Source organism: Balaenoptera ricei, chromosome 11 (genome assembly GCF_028023285.1).
Source record: "Balaenoptera ricei isolate mBalRic1 chromosome 11, mBalRic1.hap2, whole genome shotgun sequence".
Lineage (NCBI taxonomy): Eukaryota > Metazoa > Chordata > Mammalia > Artiodactyla > Balaenopteridae > Balaenoptera > Balaenoptera ricei.
Genome location: NC_082649.1, coordinates 65,587,002 through 65,608,466, shown reverse-complemented (window position 1 = coordinate 65,608,466; position 21,465 = coordinate 65,587,002). Strand labels below are relative to the sequence as shown.

At 51.6% G+C, this 21,465-nt stretch overlaps 1 protein-coding gene across 3 annotated transcripts in view; it reads left to right on the top strand.

Moving 5' to 3' along the window:
- Positions 1-816: 816 nt before the first annotated feature.
- The window catches only part of LTF (lactotransferrin), a 47,012-nt gene continuing 26,363 nt past the window's right edge, over positions 817-21,465 (top strand). For 2 of the 3 annotated variants that reach the window (XM_059939428.1, XM_059939427.1), the window contains exon 1: positions 19,034-19,143. In XM_059939428.1, coding sequence (XP_059795411.1) covers positions 19,101-19,143 — 43 coding nt within the window. In that variant the 5' untranslated portion in view covers positions 19,034-19,100. Of the gene's footprint in view, positions 925-19,033; positions 19,144-21,465 lie in introns of those variants that run through there. The other variant, XM_059939429.1, reaches the window with a different exon arrangement.

Here is a 21,465-nt window from a genome sequence, read left to right as displayed (position 1 = left end):
CCTTCTCTCCCAGAGGGAGTGCTCCTAGGGCAGCAGAAGAGTCAATAAAAAACTAAAAGAATCCAAGAGTAACTCTAAGGTATAAGGAAACTTAGGGCTGAGGGAGAATCCTTAAGGGAGGACAAACTTGGAAGGGCTTCGGGTCTCCTTGGAGAAGGTGCGGTCAGCCCAGGGATAGCAGAGACGTTCACTGGGGGCCAGTGCCTGAGCCACGTGGAGGCTTGCACAGGGGCTGCAGCTCAATGTGTGACCCTGGGCTTGGAGAGGAAGTCCGGGTGCCAGCGCACAGGAGGCCACGCAGGCTGCGTGGGGCTCCCCGCTCTGTATGGAGAGGGCTCTGGAAAAGGTCATCACCAGACCCAGGCTGCCTGTCCTCACGCCCACCCGGCCCTCCCCTGGCCCTCACTGGAGCTGGCAGGAGGACGCCTTTCTCCTGCAATGTCCTTCCGGCGCCCTCTGCTGAGAAAGCTCACCATCGCGCTCACTCTGGAGTTCCAGCTCAGTGCACATGCTGAAGGGTGCATTCAGAGCTGGGAGGTGGTAAGTTGATGATTGACACAAACTTTATACAAATGCATGACATGACCTCATTGAAGTGGCTGGCGGGAAAAGGGGCTGATCTGAATCACTTTAGAAAACAGTGTTTTGCCTGGAAATTGTAAGGCTAAAGGTGAAAGGAGCTGTGAAGAACGTACTCTAATTGGTAACTTTGTTTCCCGGAGGGCTGCAGTTCCGGAATTGCTTCACAGGTGTGCTGGGGGTAGAACAAAGAAGTAAATGGATGATAGAAAGTTGTGTATACCGCAGGAGAGGAAAGTTACCGACACACAAGGAAGGAAGGCTGGAGTGAATCCTGACTGGGTTAGACTGGAGACCTCAGGATGCAGCTCAGTACGTGCACAGCTGGCTAGATACAGAAACAATGTGAGTACATCTGTGTACTTTACGTGTATGAGTTTTACCTATATTACCTCACTCTGCTGAGACAGCCCAGTAGCAACAAGTATACCCCGTGTTAAGGCTTTGATTTCTGACTATCATTGTCCAGTAAAAGGAAGGAAGGCAGGCTTGGTAAAATGGCTGATTCTAGGCCGGGGGCAGGGAACATACAAGATGAGCCTGTAGCATCTTGTGGTGCCAGAAAATAAGGAGGTTCTCAAAAAAACAAAAGGATGGGGGCATGCCAAAAGGTTGCGGGAACCAACCTGAAACAGATCCCAACAGCCAAAGCTGGAACCAACATTTCCCTAATGCGCCAGACACGGTGCCAAGGTTTTTAAAAAATATAAATATCGAATCCTTGCTACAGCCCTGGGAGATTTTTTACTCCCATTTTAGAGATGAGAAAACTGAGGTTCGAAGAGGTGAATTAGAAATGCCTCTCCCGTAGCCCAGGTTCACTGTTGGAAGCTGAAGGCTGCCATTCATCGTGTGGCTGGTCTATGTCGTCCCCAAGTTCCAGGTGCCTGGCCCATCTGAGGCCATCCCTTCCCAACCTTGGCATCATTTCTCCCTTGGGGCTTTCCTCCCCCCCAGCGTGAAAGAGCACTGCTGTGGGTAAGAAAGCAGGAAACCAGGCTGCTTCCTTGTTCCTGCCCAGCCTGAGAGTGGGGATGGGGGTCTGTCAGAGGGGCCACAGGAGGGTGGGCTTTCCCTGCAGAGGAACTCCCCCGAAGTGGAGCACAGCTGCTCCTTGTAGCCCCAGCCTCTCTTCACAGAACCCAAACACCTGTGCTCACTCCTTCTCTCACTTCTAGAGGACAGGCCAGCCCTCTTCCTTGTCTGTGACAGGCCTTAAAAGATTCCAAGGAAGCTTCCCCAGGACATTTTCTCTTCTAAGTTCCTTCCTGAGCCCTTTGCATGAAGGGTGGCAGTTCTGGTTGTATCTCACTGAAGTCCTCCCAGCTTCAATTCAGACCGCTGCCTCAGCCCCAGCCTCCCTGGGGAAGAGAGCCCGGGATGCCTTGGTTCCCACCTAGCCAATGGTAGCGATAATTAACGCACCACAAATGGCTAGCATCACAGCAATGAACCCTGACCCAAAAGCTTGAGGGAGATGACGTAGGAAGAACCACTTCACAGGTGTGATGGCCAACACCCGTGGGAGCAAAGGAGCCGGTCGGCATGAGTGGGTTCTCTAAAGAGGGAGGGGCTGGGCACAGGAAGGGTGTGGCTTGAGGGCTTTCTAGGGGGCAGGTACCTCTTGCAGTCTCTTTCCTCTGCGGAGGCCCCCTACTCTCCTTAGGCGCCGTGTGGGTCCTCAGAACCCCACCCCACTCCCACCGGCCTCAGCCTGTGACCTTGGCATCCCTGCTTGGTGATTGACATTAAGCAAGCGGGTGGTCCTCCATTGCCACCAGCAGCTGTCATAGGAACTGTGGGGACATCCTGCCCTGCAGGGCTCCCTGCTTCCCACCAGTTCTCCTTCTTTGCCCCACACCCCATTCCTGCTCACTCTTTCTCCCCAGCAGAGAGCTCTACTTCCCGCCCCAGTGGACAGTGTCTTGCAGGCCTCATGGCTGGTCTGGGGCCAGAGCACAACTGGAACCCAGGAGAACAAAGCCTGGGGCCCAGCCAGCAGGCCTTGTCATCACCTTCCGGGCTGCCTGCCTCTGGCTCAGCCAGCTTGCACCCCTGAGCTTTCTTCTCCCAGCTTCCCTGGTCCCCGATCCAGCTGAGTGTTGGACTGAGGTCTGACTTGATCCAGAATTTAATCCACAAAAGGAAAGGAAGAAGGCTTCCTCCTCCTGGGGCTGGCAGGGGCTTGGGAGAGCAGGAGGCTGGCCAGGGAGGAAGCATGGCCTTGGAGCCAGACCCAGAGGTCATGGAGACCCTTACCAGTCTGGAGCTAGCTCAGCAGCCCCCAAGGGCATGGAAGACTTGGCCTCTCTGCCCCAAGGCTGCAGGTTCTTGCCCTGCTTGACTCGAGGTGGGTGGGGCTGGGGGGCGAGAGATGAGACAGATTGTGGAGCTCGAGGTGTCATCATTTGCTGGGAATATTTGACCCGATTTTTCATTTGTTTCCTTTTTCCTCCTGTGGGCCCCTTTGATGTCCCTGCTTCATCAGCCACAGCTAATTTTGATTAACAGCAACATGCTGGGGGCCCCAGATTACGAAGGCTCAGTGCCAGTGTGGGAGGGAGGTGAACATTGGCAGAACATTCAGGCCCTTCTTGGCACTGCCTTCCCAGCAGAGACACAAAGTTTCCTAGGGGAGTAACGGGGTGGGGCAGGGTGAGGAGAGCACAGCTCCTGGGGCCTGAGGCTGCCTAGAGGGTGCTTTGGTGTCACCTCGCCCCTGAACCTTGGTGTCCCCATCTGTGGGATGGGCAGAGTGATGGCAGGACCTACCTCGCAGGGGTGGCTCAGGATCCAATGTGTTGTGCACACACAGCGTCCGGAACAGCACCTGCCACTGTGCTCAGGTGTTGGGCAGAGTCTGCCAGCCATGCTCATTTCTTTTCCTCTCCCTCCCTCCCTCCTTCTCTCCCTTCCGTCCTTCTCCTGAGCCCAGGCCCAGCTCAAACACCATCCCACTGTGACTTAGGTAACCACAACTCTTGTCCATTTACAAATATCCATCCCCTTCCTCACCCCTCCCCTTTCTCTCTTCAGCCACTGTCAAGGGTTGACATTGGAGGGAGGAGGTCGTTTATCAAGGAAAGATTTGCCCTGCAGGTTCCAGAGGGCCTCCCAGCGCAGCATTTTTTTTTTTTTTTTTTTAAATTTATTTATTCATTTATTTATTTATTTATATTTGGCTGTGTTGGGTCTTCGTCTCTGCGCGAGGGCCTTCTCCAGTTGCGGCGAGCGGGGGCCTCTCTTCATCGCGGTGCGCGGGCCTCTCACCGTCGTTGTCTCTCCCGTTGCGGAGCACAAGCTCCAGACGCGCAAGCTCAGCAGTTGTGGCTCACGGGCCTGGTTGCTCCACGGCATGTGGGATCTTCCCAGACCAGGGCCCGAACCCGTGTCCCCCGCATCGGCAGGCAGATTCTCAACCACTGCGCCACCAGGGAAGCCCCAGCGCAGCATTTTTGACACATCCCCTTTGGGGGATGCAGTCGTTTGCCTTCATGCTGGTGGCATTTAAAAATAAATGTTTAATTGATGTACAACCTACGTGTAGAAAAGTGCATGGTTAATATATGTACAGCTTGGTGAGTTATCACAAGATGAACACCCTCATGTAATCACCACCCAAATCAAGAAAAAACCCCGCATTACCAGCACCCTGAAGCCCCACTCCTGCCCCCACCGATCACTTTCCCACCCCTTCTGCCTAAAGTTTCCACTCTCCTATCTTGTGACATCATAGGCTCATCTGACCTGTTCTTGAGCTTTATATAAGCACAGTCAGAGCTATGCACGAAGGTAGACACAGCTTTGTGTCCGATCTCTTTCACTCAGCATTGTATTTTTGAGATTCAGCCCTCTTATAGTGGGTAGCAGCAGTTCTTATTGCTTTATAATTTATTTTTCCTGTCTGCCACTAAGAGACATTTTGAATGTTAGGGGTAATGCTCCTGTGAACATTCCTGTTTGTGCTTTTGGTGCTCGCGTGCACACAGTTCTATTAGGTGTACACTTAGGCAGCTCTGCGCAGGAGCTGGCTCGTCTGAGTTCATGAAAACCAGCTGTTAGATTGCCAGGAGCTTGAAGAATTTTGCCCCACTCTGACCTTTCTTCCCTTGCATTCCTGTCGTTCTCGATGTTATTTATGTCTATTGTACCCGTTTGGCAGGAACACTGTATAACATGGTATTACTCATCTCTTCCCAACTCCAGATTCAGTGATGTCCATCCACGTTGGCAGTATGAAATCAGTCACCTTGGAAATTGGCAAATGCTACAAATCAGGGCTTAATAGATTGTTGTTTTTTATTGATTGTCTAGAGTTAGACTTAAGAAAGTGATAGAGAAAGTGTCCACAATGCAGATTAAACTAATAAGTGTGTCATCTCTGTAGCTATAACATCATAAATAGCACAAACAACTGAGAAAATATTTTTCAATTATATAGGACTGGAAAACGATCATGTATCTGATTCAGGAAAGACATTGCTCACATCACCGACAAATAAGTGAACTTCTGACATGCATCTAGTCGTTTCTCTTTCTTCTTGCTCTTTAACATGAAAAAATACATCAAACAATAGTCATGCTGGAATTACACTCCCAGAACCAGTTATTAAGCACTTAGCGGCCCAGCCCTGGTCATGGGGCTTATTGTGCTTTAGCTGATACTGCCAAATGGTCCTCCAAATGGGTTGTACCCATTCATATGTCTGTTTGTGGGGTTTTAAACAAAATTCAGTTGTACTTTGTAGTCCTATCTCAGGACCAGCAGTTTCCTAGAAACTGAGGCCTTGGCGGAGCAAACAAGCTGACACAGGCTGGGTGATAATTATCCACGAAAGATTCCATAAGCAAACGCTACTTCCATTGGGCCACTTGCTGATGTGTGATCTGGGCAGGGAGGTGGGCTGCAGGAAGGAAGAGGTCACGCAGATGCAGCTACTCGGCTTCCTGGAGGGGGCTGCCCTTTGCTGGCTCTGAGAATTTGAGTGAGGAGGGGAGGCACCAGGCATCAGGGCAGGAATAGCCCGTGAGCATTGCAGGGCAAGGAGTATGGCTGGAGTATCTTCCCATAAACAATGGCAGAGGGCACAGAGCTGGGGGCAGCTCCACTGGTAGCTGTATCCCTACCGTCCGGGTCTCCTGTCCTTTATGTATCAGCCCCATGGCCCACCTGGAAGGAAGCCTGAACTAGGCTGTCCCTGGGGCAGAAGCCCAGTGTGAGAAAGCTCTGCTCCTTCTCAAGGCTTCTCTCATGGGTATAATTCTCACATCTTATGGCTGACTGCTCAGCTCTGATCTCAGTAAATTCTTTAGTGCACTGAAATCTGTGGCCAACACAAAGTGGCCCATAAAATGATGAATAAACATTGTCCAAAAATGCACACAAGCCCTTCTGAAGCTTGTGAATGTACCCATTGTTCTCCCTGTAGCCAAGGTAGATGTTTCCTTTCGCTCAGGGATAAGCCAACAATCAATCACAAAGCAGTGGTCAACAATCAATCACAAAGCAGTGTTAGTCATGGAACTCGCAGAGCCAGGCTCTGTGCTAGATATGGACCATACAGAGAAACACTTCAGCCCTTCTGGGTCCCTGTGCAAGGAAGGAACCGACATGCATGGAACAGTGCCGATAAGCTGAAGGCTTGAATGGGAGATTGTCTGCACTCCACTGCTGCAGGCATGGGTAGGGCAGGGGCAGAAGGGTCAGAGTGGGACTTGAGGGGGCCATTAGGAAAGTTGTCCCAGGCTCCTAACATGTAAAAATGATCCATCAACATGATACAGAGTGTTTCATGAGGCCCTGGAGTTGGACAGTGTTTTGGGTAATTAGACATTAGCATTATCCTGGAGAGAAAATGGATCCATGGCCCCCAAAATAATTTTAAATAAAGCTCCAGACCTCTGCATTTGACTCCTGCAGTACCAGTGCATTCTGAGTGGTGGTGAGTCAGGGAGCTTCCTCTCTCACAATCCATCTGGAGGTCCAGGGGTCTGTCAATCTGATGGTGTCCAGAATGGAACTTCTGGTCCACCCCCTCCCAATCTGTTCCATCCACAGTCTTCCAAATCTCAGTTAATGGCAGTCCATCCTTTAGCTTCTCAGGCCAAGCACCTTGGCGTCATCTTCCGCTCCTGACCTTCACACCCCATATCCCCTGGTAATGCAAGCAAATCCCATGGTGTCCACCTATCAAATGTGCCTAGAATTCAACCTGTCTTTCCACTTCCCCGCTGCTGCACCCCAGGAGAAGCTGTCTCATCTCTGTCCCTGATTATCGCTGAGCCTCAGCAATTGCCTCTCTGCTCCCTCTCAGTCTATTTTTAGCCCCCCACCCCGCAGTGACTCCTACCTCCCCAGAGTAAAAGTGGAAGTTCCTCCAGTTACCCACAAGGCCCCACAATTCCTGGTCCCTATACTCTCTCTCTCAGTCACTTGGTTCCAGCAAGGCCACCTTGTGGAGGTTGCTGGAAGATGCCAGAGTGAGGGTGTGTGGGGACTTTGCCTGCCCCTTTCAGAGCTGCCACAAGTGGGATGCAGACTCCCTCTCCCATTTATAGGGCACTGAGCACAGGGATGGTCTTCCATGCCTTTTCCTGGACATTCTCATCTCCCATCATGGTAACTGCCTGCTCACTTTTCTGTTGCCGTTGGGGGCAGGGACCAGATCTGGTTCATTTTGGTGACACAGCCCTTGACAAGTGCCTGGACCAGAATAAATGCTCAGTGAGGATGTTTTTAACTGAAAGGAACCCCACTCCTCCCCTAGTGCAAGGAGTCAGGAAACCAGATTCTACCTAGCCCTCCCTGGGCAAGTCTGGGCAGGCCACATGCCCCCTCTGGGCTTAGAGACCCTACTTGTGAAATAGCATCAAAGGAAACATTCAACTCTGAGAGTGTCTGATTTTTTTTGTTCAAGTTATTTCATAGGAACAACCTCAAGCCAGAATATTTCCAAATATCCTGGAAATTGCTCACTTCTCTGACTCTTTACTCCATTTGCAAATAGCCATCGGGCTCTGCTTCATCTAGCAGGTCCCCAGGCTTTGCTACCAGTTCCTCATTCTACGAATCATCTTCTGCCTTTAAACCCTCATCTTGGCCATCTGGCATCCATGTTGCATCCTGCTGCTGCTTCCTCAACAAGGTGAACCATTCCCGATGACTAGGGAATGATGGTTCAGAACAAGATAGTCCTGGACTCACCCCTCAGTCCGTGGCACTCTCCGCAGCCCCTGCAAAGCACATCACCTGTCCTTAGTCACCAACATAGTGACCCTCAGCTCTTGAGGAAGTGGCCACATGGCCACATGGGCTCTGGGAAATCTTTCCTTGTAGCCCAGAGAATTTTGGAGGTAGGAGCAGAGGTAGGACCTAAGAGTCAGGAGGCAGCTGACTGGAAGACGGATTAGAAAATGTCAAGATGAGGGCTTCCCTGGTGGTGCAGTGGTTGAGAATCTGCCTGCCAATGCAGGGGACACGGGTTCGAGCCCTGGTCTGGGAAGATCCCACATGCCGCGGAGCAACTGGGCCCGTGAGCCACGATTACTGAGCCTGCGCGTCTGGAGCCTGTGCTCCACAACAAGAGAGGCCGCGATAGTGAGAGGCCCGCGCACCGCGATGAAGAGTGGCCCCCTCTTGCCACAACTAGAGAAAGCCCTTGCACAGAAACGAAGACCCAACACAGCCATAAATAAATAAAAATAAATTAAAAAAAAAAAAAAAGAAAATGCCAAGATGAGCCACTGAGGCCGCTAGGTGGGGCCTTAGAATTAATAAGTGAATTTAATGAGGTTACCAGATATAAGGATAATATCCAAAAATAGATTGTATTTGTAATACTAGCAATTATTAGGAAACAAAATAAAAATCAGAAAATGAAAAAAAAAGGATGATCTCACTAACATAATGTTCAATGAAAGGAATCAGATACAAGAAAATACATATTGTATGATTCAATTTACATAAAGTTCAGAGGCAAAAGTAAACTATAGTGTTAAAAATTAGACTAGTAGTTAACTTTGGGGACAGAGAGAGGGTGTTGGTTTGAGTGGAGGTATAAAGAGGCTTCTGAAAATTGGCAATGTTTTCTTTTTAGACCTGAGTGGTGGTTACATAAGTGTTCTTTTCGGGATAATTTATTGAGCTGTACACTTACATTTTTACACTTTTCTGTATGACAGTCATTTTTTAAAAAGTTAAAAAAAGACTCCTTGGCCAGCTTGAGTAGGTGATCCACAATTTAAGTCAGTTGGCTATAGCCAGATCAAAAGAGCCATGGGATTCAAGAATAGCCCTTTGCAGGACAGTATGGGAGGGGAAAAGGGAGATGTGGGGGAGGAGAGAGCCAGAAGAAAGTGATCTCATTTCACAGGGGGCTTCTGCAAAGAATAATGGGTTCTCATTCTCTGTCTCTGTCTCTGTCTCTGTGTGTGTGTCACTCCCATATCTGAACACCTGTGTTTCTCAAATGTTGGCTTGGCTGCTGGTTTTAAAACTACCTAGGTTCTTATTCAAAGTTATGACTTCATTGTCTTTTGGGAGGAACTCAAGCTCCCCATTTCTGACTCTTTGACCCATTGATTATTTAGAAGCACGAAGCTTAGTTTCTGAGTGTTTGGAGGTGTTCCTATCTCTGTTCTTGATTTCTAGTTTGATTTAATTGTGATCAAACACATTTTGTACGATTTAAATTCTTTTAAATTTGTTGAAGTTTGTTTTATGTCCCAGGATGTGCTCTATCTTGGTAAATGTTCTGTGGACACTTGAGGAGAATGTGTATTCTGCTGTTGTTGGGCAGTGTTCCATAAATGTTGATCAGATCTTGGTTGGTGGTGTTGTTGGATTGGTCCTTACCCTTGCTGATTTGCTGTCTCCCTGTTCTACCAGTTGTTGAGAGACGAGTTTGATGCTTCCAACTATAATTATAAATTTATCTATTTCTCCTTTTAGTTCTATCAGCTCTGTTTTTTGGTGCATACCCATTTAAGATTGTTGTGATCTCTTGGTGTGTTGACTCTTACCATTATGTAATATTCCAAGCTGCCCCTAATAATTTTCTTTGCTCTGAATTTGACTTTATCTGATATTAATACAGCCACTCCTACTTTCTTTTTAATTAACATTTACATGGTATATATATTTCCATTCTTTTACTTTCAACCTAGATATGTTGTTATATATTTTAGTGAGTTTCTTGTAGACAGCCAATGCAGGGTTGTTTTTTTAAAACACTCTGCCAATCCCAGTCTTTTAATTGGAATAGTTAGACTATTTATAGTTGATATAATTATTGATATATTAGGGTTAAGTCTGTCATTTTATTTTAATTTTTGTTTGTTTTCCCTATTTTTACATTTTCACTGTTTTCTTTTACCTACTGTCTTGTGGGATACTTAAACATTTTTTAGAATTCCATTTTGATTTATCTATAGTGTTTTTTGGGTTTTTTTTTTTTTGATATGGACCATTTTTAAAGTCTTTATTGAATTTGTTACATTATTGCTTCTGTTTTATGTTTTGGTTTTTTGGCTGCGAGGATGCATGATCTTAGCTCCTCAACTGGGGATCAAACCCGCACCCCCTGCATTGGAAGGTGAAGTCTTAACAACTGGACCACCAGGGAAGTCCCTGTCTATAGTGTTTTTGAGTGTATCTCTTTGTATAGTTTACATAGTGGTTGCTCTAGGTATTACTTCACACACACAATTTATCACAGTATACTGGCCTGTTAGGTTGAATATGGACCCCAGAGATGTACATGTCCTGATTCCTGGAACCTATAAGTATGTTACCTCACGTGGCAAAAGGGACTTTGCAGATATGATTGAATTACAGATCTTGGGATGGGGAGATTGTCCTGGTGGGCCCAATGTAACCACAAGGGTTTTTATAAGAAGGAGGCAGGAGAGTCAGTGTGAGAGACTGAGATATGATGATGGAAACAGAAGTGGGAGTGAGGTGGGGCCAAGATGCAAGGAATACGGTGGGCCTCTAGAAGATGGAAAAGGCCAGGAAGTGGGCTCCTCTGGCGTCTCCAGATGGAGCACAGCCTGGTGTTCTTTAGCCCACTGAGGATAACTTGAACCTCTACCTTTACAACGTTAAGATGATTCATTCATATTGTTTAAACCACTATATCTATCATCTCCAGGGTTTAAGCTGTACTTAGCAGGAGGAACAGGGAGAGATGTGTCTACTCAATCTTGGTCCAGCACCGGAAGTTGGGTGTGCTGCTTTGGGGTGCTGGTGGGATTTCAGGCTGAGTTGTCTGGTTCACGGCTGAGCGCACCTCCAAGTAGGCATGAGATCTGGGTGGGCAATACACTTCTGGGGGTTTTCAGCACAGAGTGGGTTGTTTAATCCAAAGAGGGAAGGGGGATGAGATTCCTTAGGGACAGAGTGTAGCGGCGGTGGGGGGTGGGGCAAGGGGAGATGACTTGGAATCACTGTTAGCTCTGTGGTTCTGAAAGATTCCCTCGGGGACAGACTGCAGTGGGGGAGCCGAGAGGCAAGGGAGTGGTCAGGAGCCCAAGCAGGAGCCCAGGGCCATCTTGTGACCATGGAAGAGAAAGGAACATGTGGACATAAGGGCAGAGTGAAGAAAGACTGGGTGCATTGGGGCCCTAGATCACATATAGTGGGTGAAGGAGAAAGGGAATCAGAAAGACACAGAAGTATCAACCCAGAGAGACTGAGAACATGGGCCCAGCCCTACCAGACTGGAGTGAAGAGAAGACCACAAGGAAGGGCAGGGGTTCCGGTGCGCGGGGTGTGGGCACAAGGAGAAAGGGCAGGAAGGACAAGCAGAGAAGCTCTTGATTGCTGAGTTTCCTTTACAAATGGGGCAACATTGGGCAACACCGCTATTGGTTCAGAGCCCTTGCTCTCCTGTCCCCCAGCCCCCTCCCCTGAGATTCCTCAGAGTCCCCCAGAAACACCACAGCTCTAGGGGGTCAGCTCTCTTTTCAAGAGGGCCAACCAGGTGGCTGAACTTTAAGAGTCTTTTCCTGAATGGATTTTTGGAAATTAATTCTCGCTGGAGGAAGATTTTGCTCAGGGTCAAGATCGGCTTGGTGGATCAAGAAAAGGAGGCATCCTGCTACCCCCCTACCCCTCCTCTCACTCTCAATATGAACACACAGGAGGTTAAGGATGGGTGGACAGAATGCCCGGAGGGAAGCCTGGGCTAGTGCCTGCTGAGCAACCTTGGGAGAGTGTCATTTCCGGGATAAGACACACTTGTAGGACAAATGCCACAGCTCACGGGCAAGCACCTCCTGAAGGGCCCTGGGTTTGTGCTATTTTTACTTATGGTTGCAGCTGAATAGAAGATGCATAGGAATAGAAGGAGGACCGAGGAGGCTAGAATCTAGAGCTGGGAGGGAAGGAAAGGGAAGGAAGGGAAGGGAAGGGAATGGAAGGGGCGTGTCCCCATGGAAGGCCCACCTGGCAGGTGCTGGTGAGAGGCCCTAGGCTGCCAAGGACCCCTCTGGAGATTCCAGCAAGGCTTTGACTGCAAACTAACCCACTAAGTTGAAAACACCTCTGGCCTTGAAAGGGAGGCACAGGAGGGTTTGGGGGTGTCTGGAACCCTGCCTCCATGGTTCTCCCAGCTCATCACTGGCATTTCCCTGGTGCTCTCCTGCTGCCCTCTCATTTTGTCTTTGGAAGCTGATGTGGGGAGGAAAGAGGCCTTTTGGTAGAAGTAGGTCCTAGCTTCCCTGTAGGAGAGTGCTGGATGCCGGGGTTGATGGAGGAATCTCCTCTTCAGCCTTTCCCATCCACTCCCTGCTGCCATGCTCTTACCGACCCTCCTCAGGACACCAGGCAGGCAGGTGCTGCACAGCACAGGGTGGGGGCACTTCTCAACTCTCCTGCGCTTTTGTGCAGGGCTCCTCCTCCTCTGTTCCATTAGATGAGGTTTTGGGTTCTACTCAGCTCTGATGTTCCTTCTCCCTCCCAAGGTCCAAGGCAGGACCAGAATGTCCCCCCTGCTGGGAGGCCTCTGCAGGGCACAGGGTAGGGAGGAGGAAAGATGGGTGCAGCCACCCCCCACCACACTGTGCTGGGGCTTCTTCCCACCTCCTGGGGGATGAGAAGGGTGCCATCAATTAGAATTGTAACCAAAGGATTTGGTGCGGGGGGTTTCTTGGCTTCTCACCCCAGCTTTCTCTAAACTCACTCAGTCAACAAGCCCTCAGTGAGGCTCTTCCTGGGCCAGAGATGGGTCAGCCACCGACCCTTCCCCCTGGAGCTCAGCACTGGGGGCTGTGGGTGCCGGAGATGGGTCAGTAATTGCAATGACTGTGGTAGAAGGGGGCTGAGTCAGGGTCAGCGCAGGCTCCCAGAGGAGGGGCACCCAGGACAACTGCAGACACATGTTTAAGAAGGAGGGAGGGAGAGACAGAGCTAGAGATGGAAAAAGAAGCCAAGGAGAGAGAGACAGAAAGTGAGAAGGAGAGGGGAGGAGGCCGGGATTAGAGACAGAGATATGGAGAAGGGGCCGGAGAGCAGGACAGGGTAAGACTGAACACTTTAGAACATGGGGGCACCTGGGGCAACCATGTGTTCTGTGATAAGGAGGGGCATGTGGGAAAACTACCTCTGCCATTGTCTCCACCTCAGGTGGGCTGTTCCCTTTGCTGTCAAAGCTCCCTGCGACACCTCTGTCTGTAAATCTACACACTGGAAGGCGGCTCTCAGCACACACAGCCCTTCCCGCTGGACCAGGTGACCCCGGCCACTTCTGCTCCCCTTGTACCCTTGTGCCCAGCTGAGCCCCGCACAGCGAGGGCTCATGAGTGTCTGCAAATATGGACAATAGCTTGCCTGTACTGAGCCTGTGTGTGCATCTCAAACATCAGGTTTGAACTCTGCCCGCTTCACGAGGTGGGTATTATTTGTGTCCCTTTTTTACACCTGGGGAAACTGAGGCTTAGAAAGGTTGAGAGACTGGCCCAGGTCCAGGTGGCTGGTTAGGGTAGAGCAGGTTGAAACCCAGTTGTCCAAACCCACCTCCTGAGCTTCTAACCACATCTCCCCTGGGCCCTCCAGCCTGCCAGACTGTCCAGGGAAGAAGTGAATGGAGGGATGAGGAAGGGAAGCCCGCTTGGAGCAGTGGTCTGGGGGCTGAGCACTCCTGGCCCAGAGGAGCTGGAGAGACGGAGCACCGGCCTCACCCAGGGAAACGGAGGAAAACGGTGGTTCCTTGTTCCTCTAAGTACCCATCTCAAGCTCCTTCTCAGCGAAAGCCCATCTGACCTTCCCTCGTGGGGTGCAGGCAGCAGACATGGAGGCCTCTGGCCAGCTGAGCTGAGATGCTGAAGGCCACTGGGCAGAAACCCTCCCTCCCAGAATGTGGCCCCAGGACAGGGGCAGCAAAAGGGCCCCCAGGGCTCAGGTGCTTCCCGCCTGGGCATTTTCCTGGGCAAGGGGCCTCATTCCTTCTGGGAAGAAATTTGCATGGCTGGCCCTGGGCCAGCCTCCCCCATCGTCCAGGCTGCCCTTCTCTGACACCTTCCTGGAAAACTCTCCCCGAGCCTGGCCTGCTGCCCATTCTCATCTCAGTGATGTGATGATTAGGTGCTCATGGAATTGGATTTCTGCCGGGACACGGGGTGCCACCCTGACCAGCAAGACTGAAATCTTGCAATTGGGCCAACCTGGGGTGTTTCCACTGCCCCTTCGACTGCTGGGAAGAGTGTCCCTCAGCAGGTCTGCGGGTGCTGGCCCTGGGAGGGCCTGGCCCTGGGAGGAGAGGGTCCCCGCGGGGCGAGGGTCCTGACTGTGAGGAGGGGTAGGTGAGGAGGAGGAAGAGGAAGAAGTTTGTGCATGGAGATAGAAACTCTGTCTCTGTGGGTTCTTTGTAAATTGGGCAACAATTGGCAATAAGACCTATTAGTTCACAAAAGCACGGTTTTCCTGCCACTGCGCTTCAGCTGAGCTCCCTCCTGATGGCACCCCAAACCCCACAGACGTGTCCAAAGACTCTCGGGGACCTTCGGCTCTATGCAAGGGCCCAGCTCCAGCGAAGGCCTTGCTCCAGAAATCACGGTCATCACACTGGCTGGAAAGCAGGGAGCTCTCCATCCATCTCTTGCTCATTCTTGCTTACTTCCTGATCTCTCTTCAGGGTGGTCAGCACAGGATTGACCAAACCAATAAGAGATCATGGGACAGGAGTCAGGGGCCAGTGACGGATTTCTAGCTGCATGACGGTGGACGAGCTACTGTGCCTGAATCCCCTCGTCTGGAATGAGGTCTAATGAGGCCATCACGGTGCTTCTGTGAGGCCATGGCTGATGTGTGAAGGGGCTGGACAGTGCCTGATCCACAGGAGGGTCCAATACTGCCGCTGAGGTCAAGAGCGGAGGCCATCCCTGGGCCCCAGTCTCTGTATCCGCCGCTCTCAGAGAGTTCTGGGCCCAGTGGAAAAGAGCGCGCCTGGCTGCGGGCCTAACGGGAGACTCGGGGTTAGTCATTTGGTCTCCATATCTCACTCACTGCGTGACCACAGGCAACCCTCAGTTTCCCTCTTTTTAGAGCAGAAACAGTGACTTTCTTACCTCAGAGAGCTATTGTTAGAGTCACAGGAGACACAAAGTGACTGACAGCTCTGTTCGGAGTTGAAAGTGCCATCTAAACGCTAAGGATTATTATCTTCTCTCTCCTGGGATGCCCCCACCCCCTCACACACACACACACGGGCACTACATGCCTCCAAATAATGACAAACATAGGCAGAGGTGTGCTGTAAACTGGCTTTCTTGGAAGGAAAAATGACATGATTTCTTGGAAGGAAAAATGGCTAATTTCCATGGTGTAAATATTCCCACCATGACTGATTCCAAGCTACCAATGGTTTAACAAACCACCACGACATCCCTAAATATTTAACAAGTGGCTCTCTACCAAGCCAGTAACCTCACACCACTGGCAGGGGCAGGAAACGAGGCCTTCGTCTCCTGTCAGCCAGCCTGGAAGCCCCCATATGACTGGATGTCTTGGGAACTCCTTTTTTCCATTATTCCATCTGGAGCCGATTCTGCCCAGATCCCTCATTTCCTTCCAACACTTCTCTCGGGGGTTGAAGCTGGAGGACTCCATAGAGGGCAGGGTGTGGGGTTTGCTGCCCATTTGTGGGGAGGGCTTAGCTTGGCCCGGCAAAGGGTCGCTGTGTGAATCTCGGGAGTGGAGAGAGGGTGGGGTCCTTGGGGAAGAGCCTCCCTCGCCTGCCTGTGAAACGCCAGCTCCTGCCATTACACTCGGGTTTGTACCACATCCACCTTCTTTGCATTCCTTATATTCATGCCATGCTACCGTCTCAGCATCTAGAAACCTGCGTCCTACTTCCCTGCAGGCTTTTCAAGATCTGGCCCAGCTCCTGGCACATCAGAGGTGCCCCATAGATGGATGTTGAATTAATGGGTAAATTGATGACTCCAGACACACAGGCTCTTGGGCGACCGGCATAGCCAGACCAGGCTCTTACTGTCTTTCAGATCTGACAGATTGCAAGCAGGATCTTTTGCCCTGCTCTGTCCTTCCTCCTCACTCATTCACTCATCCATTCAACCAATGTTGATCATTAAGTGCCCGGCACACATGTAGGGCTACCTGGCCAGAGGATTTGAGGAGGACTCTGAGGCTCTTTGTCTGGTGGGTTTGGTGGAAAATGGTAGGAAAATATGAGTGGAGATGCAGGGCTGGAGGGAGCAGAGGAGTTCCATTTTAGATGCATTGACTGTAGTGCTTGCAGGACCTGCAGGAAGAGCTGTCCAGGGGCACAGAGACACCTGTGTGGAGCTGAGGATGGAGGAGGTGACTTTGTTAATCCTTCTTCAATAAGCGTTCCAGGCCAGAAAGCCCGCAGCGACTTTTTGTTGTTCCTCCAGGTCACCGAATCCACACTCCCGAGACTTTACTTGGCTATTTCCTCTACCTGAAATTCTCTTTGTAGAAACCCTACCTTTCCTTCAGGTACCCAGGTCAAATGCTCTTCTTCAAAGTCTTCTGGGACCCTCATGATGGGAACTGGTCAGTCAGTCCTCCTTTGGCTTCCACCCTCACTCTGTTTATGCTGCCTTGCCTCTTTCCAGGTGGCCTGTGCCTATCCCTGTCCCCCGTTGTGCCATGAGCTCCTGTGGGCAAGGACGGACCCCTCTTCTCTGTGTCCCTCATGGCACCCACCAGTTCTGGCATGAAAGAGTGAATGAATGAATGTTGATAACAGATCAGTTGAACTTTGTCTTCTGGGCAGGCCCACCCCCTTCATCAGCTTCTCCTGCAGATGGCCTGGGGGCTGCTCTACAGATGTTCAGCTGAGCACATCCCTGCCCTGAGGCTGGGCCATTCCCCGAAGACACAGCATGACCTGTTGCCTACCCGCAGTCCTGCCTCCTGGGCGGCCCTTAAGCTCAGCCTTTCGGTTTTGGCCCCAGGTTCTCTGTGTTCCTGCCAGCAGACATAAGAGGATCTAGAGGCCTCTGACCTCCCAGCACATCCTTTTTCTAATTTGCACTTGGAGATACAGACATGGGTTGTGACATTTCTTGATTCTTTTATAATCATGGAAAGGCAAAGCCAAATTGCTAATTTACGTGAAAAGATGTTTCAGTGCTCCTGAGAACTAGCCAATTTTGTATTACTTCATTATTTTTGAAACAGCTTATTGCAATTATTGATGAAAGCAACTTTTAATGTTGCGACACTATATTTCCAAACAATGAGAGACCCTGGATCTGTCACCCCAAAGCCTGGCTGGTGATTCTAGTGCTGAACCTTGGACCCCACTCTCGTGCCCATCAAGCAGGATCCCTGGTCAGACACCACTCTCGTGCCTTGGCAGGATCCACACCCAAGACAGAAGGGCCCCACAGCCTCCTTGAGGGCCTCAAAGACTTGGGCTGGCTCTGCTTCTCCATGGCCAAGTGCTACTCGCCACATGCCCACTCTCAACAGCGCTGTCTCCCTAGGTCTTGCCCCTCTGCTCCAAGAAATGCTTTTTGTACCAAGTAGTCTAAGCAAAGAATCAAGACCAGCTTTTCAGGGCGAGCAGATTTCAGAATAACATATTGTCCAGACTAAACACTAGAGGGAATGTTTAGATGACCTGCGATTTCCCTCATTGTTAGTACCTGACTTCTTCACTTAGCATCTCCTGGAGCTAAGTTCACACCAATACATGCAGGGTGGCCTGCTCTTTCTGGGGCCTCCAGTGTGTCCCACTGTAGGCACGGCACCATGCTCTATGTCAGCGGTCCCCAACCTTTTTGGCACCAGGGACCAGTTTCGTGGAAGACAGTTTTTTCATGGAACAGGGCAGGGGGGTGCTGGTGCAGGGATACTGTTCAGGAGGTAATGCGAGCAATGGGGAGTGATGGGGAGCAGCAGATGAAGCTTTGCTCACTTGCCCGCTGCTCACCTCCTGCCATGTGGCCCAGTTCCTAACAGGCTACGGACCAGTACTTGTCCGCGGCCCGGGGGTCGGGGACCCCTGCTCTGTGTGACACCCCCCCCCACACACACACCGTGATGGACGTTTAGTTTGCTTGCAATCAGTGAATGATAAGCAGGGCTGCACTGGAGACCCCTGTATGTGAACCGTTGTGCATCAGGGGAGTGTATTTAAAAGATGTAGAAGCAGAATTCTAGTTTTAGAATTTAAAACCAGCTTCCTGAAATAGGGTCAGCTTGTGTACTGAGGACAAAATAGGACATTTATCCAAATGAGATTCCCATCTCCCATCTCATACTGCCACAAAACAAAACAAAACCAAAACAAGTGGTAGGATATCCTTTACATCGGTAAATGAGGGAACCGGGAGACAGCTGTTGGTCACTGAGGCCTCTGGCTCTGTTTTCTGGGAGTTGTATTGTGGTCTCAATAGGGCCAGGAGGGCCCCATGGGCAGCCTGGGTCAGACAATGGGCAGCCTCTGTTACCTCTGCTAGCTGTGCCAGCCTGCTGCGGACCTCGGGCCAGGCAGCGAGTCCTCTTTCGAACGCTGGGCTGGCTGCCGCGTGCAGATGGAGGGGTATCCTTCTGCCCTAACTGGCTCCCGAGCACTTTAGGTACCATCTGTACAGTCAAGATGATCCACAAAGATTCACCTTAGGACCGCTCCTCTGTGTCCCACTCTCTAGGAAGCACTGAGACCAGAGGGAGGGCAAAACTTAGGGGCTGCCACTCCCCAGGGGCTGCAGACTAGTGGGAGAGGAAAAACATCCCAAATCCAGGTAGCACCAGGGCAGACATGAGAGGTGGGTGTGGGCTGGGTATCCTCTCGGGTGTGCCAAACCCAGCCCAGGCACTATTCCGGCTTCCTCTGTCCTCTCCCCGCTGGTGCTTCCCTTCAAAGAACTAGTAGACCTAGGGAGGGGGGAGGGGGGAGGCGGGGGGCGCTTATTGGGCCACAGGGCGTGGCTAACCTCGTGAGGTCACCAAGCGCTGGATAAACAGGTGCAGAGCGAGCGCAGGTGGCAGAGCCTTCGTTCCCCGGAGTCGCCTCAAGAGCCCAGACATGAAGCTCTTCTTCCCCGCCCTGCTGTCCCTTGGGGCCCTTGGTGAGTGCGGGTACCTGGGGGCACGCCACTCCGGGTGGGCGTCCGGGTCCCCTGGCCCCTCAGTGTGCGCGTCCCGGTCCCGCGCACCGCCAGGTTGGCACCAGCGCCTGCAGCGGGGGCGGAGCCCGGGAGTGGGCCGGCTCCCGCCCACTCGCCTGGGGAGGGGCCCGAGGAGGGCTCCGCGAAGCAGGTGGGGTCTTTTCCCTAGAGCTGGCAGAGCTCCCCGAAGGGTCTTCCAGGTCCGTGTCCCATTTTGTCCTACCCATAGTACTGTTACATGCGTATACATGGGGGGGAAAATGAGACTCAGAGAGGGTGAGTGACTTGCCCAAGACACACAGGAGACTGGAGATGGGATCCCAGCTCCTGCAAGGACTATGTAACTTGGGCAAGAGAGAGTCTTTCTGAACCTTAGTTTCATTTAAAAATGGTCCAGTCCTCTTCCCACACAGCTGTGAGGAGGGGGCAGGGGCCACCTGCTCTGTGGTAGGCAAAGGTGTTCGTACGCAAGCCTCCCACTGCAGAAAGTCAGGGGTGGTGGCACAGACCCTGCTGATGGGACCCTTCTGCCAGAGGGTGTGAGAGAAGTGATCGGTTTCTGGTTTTTAATGTGCCAGGACTAGAAGGGGACTAAATAGAAGTGACTAAACAATTGTTAGCTCTGTACCCAAGTATCTGAAATAATTTCTGGGGTGCTCCGAGGACACTCACCTATGACGGACATTAGTGATGTAAATGTGAGGGCAGGGCTTCCTGCAGTGGAGGGGGAGGGTCCAGGGCAGCAGCGGTAAGGGCTCGAGGGCGTCAGCACCTAGGCAGTGTGTGTGCATGGGGCTCAGAGTGAAAGCCCAGGCGTCACCCCCTCCCCCCCGCAGCAGCCCAGTGCAGCCTCCTCCTGTCCTAGGGCATCTACGCTGGGCTGGGAGCTTCCTGGATGGAAAGGGGTGGCTAAAGGATAGCAATGAGCTTATGCCCCCAAACCTGTCCCTGTCTTTTCTGGTCCCCTTCTCCAAATTCCTTCCCATGGGTATTGGTTATTTCTCTCTTCTCTAAGGCAGGATTGGCCTAGCCAGGACCAACCGCTCAGGACCAACTTCCCCTCTGCTCCCTGACACGTGGTCTGCTGGGCCCACGGCACAGGGTCAGGGCCACCTGGGAGAGGCCCGAGGGGTAGGAAGCCTTGCTTTCCTAGAGGTGGTCACGGGCGGTGGTCTGGATTCTGGCTCAGAGTTGCACCACTGGGTTCCATTTTCACTTGAATCTTTGGTTGTCTTGGCCCCCACAGAGGTCTGCAGTTTAAATCCTGCAGTCCACGGGATGGTGGCCAATGTCCCAAAGTGTCACGGAATCCCTTGTCCTACCCAGCGGAAGGAGTGGCAGCTGCCCTAGGGGATTCCTGCCCTGCTCCTCCTGGGTGTCCTGGCTGGCAAAGGCTGGGTGGGGTGGGGAGAGTAACTCCATCCCAGCCCCTGCCTTTGAGACCGGGGCACTGTATGTCTGCACAGAAGGAATCTGAGGATTTGTACTTTCAGGAAGGTTCCATCGAGGCTCAGGTGGGCAGCATCTGAGTGGCTGAGACAGATCAGGAGCAGGGCTGGGGATAGAGGAGGGGCCAGACCCAGACCTGCTTCAGGGAGCATTTTGTCTTGAGAGGGACACATAGCTTCAGAGCTGGCCGGTGGGAGCTGTGGAGGGGATGAGCAGAATGCCGTGTTCTGCACCCAGCCCTGGGGTTTGGGGGGCTGCGGGCTGTGGGTCTCAGAAAACCTCTCAGTGATGCTTTAGTATCTTGGTTCATCCCCTCCCAGGGGAGCAAACGAGCTCTCCCCCAGGTTCCCATTCCTGCCCCTGCTCACGCCCTCCCCCCAGCTTGAGACATGGTCTTCGTGTGGCTCTCTCCCTTCACCCACAGGTCCCATCTATTACTAAGCTAACTTTTGACACCAACGCCTTATTTCTGCCCTGTTCTCCATTCTCGATGCCTTTCTGCCTGGTTCCCAGGCTTCAGTCCACCTGTCCCTGCCCTCCCAGAGTCACTGCTCCACTGCTTCCCAATAAGACCTTCTTGGGCCAGCACTGGAGGCTCTCCGTGATCTGACCCCAAACACTTTACCAGCCCCATCTCCATGGCAGCCCGTCTCTAACCCAGTTAGCCTAAATAGGCAGGGGGTTTGGTGTCTGACTGCCTAGGTTCAAATCCTAGATCCTAACTTATTAGTTGTGAAACCGTGGGCAAGCCACATAACTAGTTCAAGCCACTGTTTCATCACCTGGAAAATGCAGATATTGGCAAAACTCACAATAAAGAGGGGCTGGGAGGGT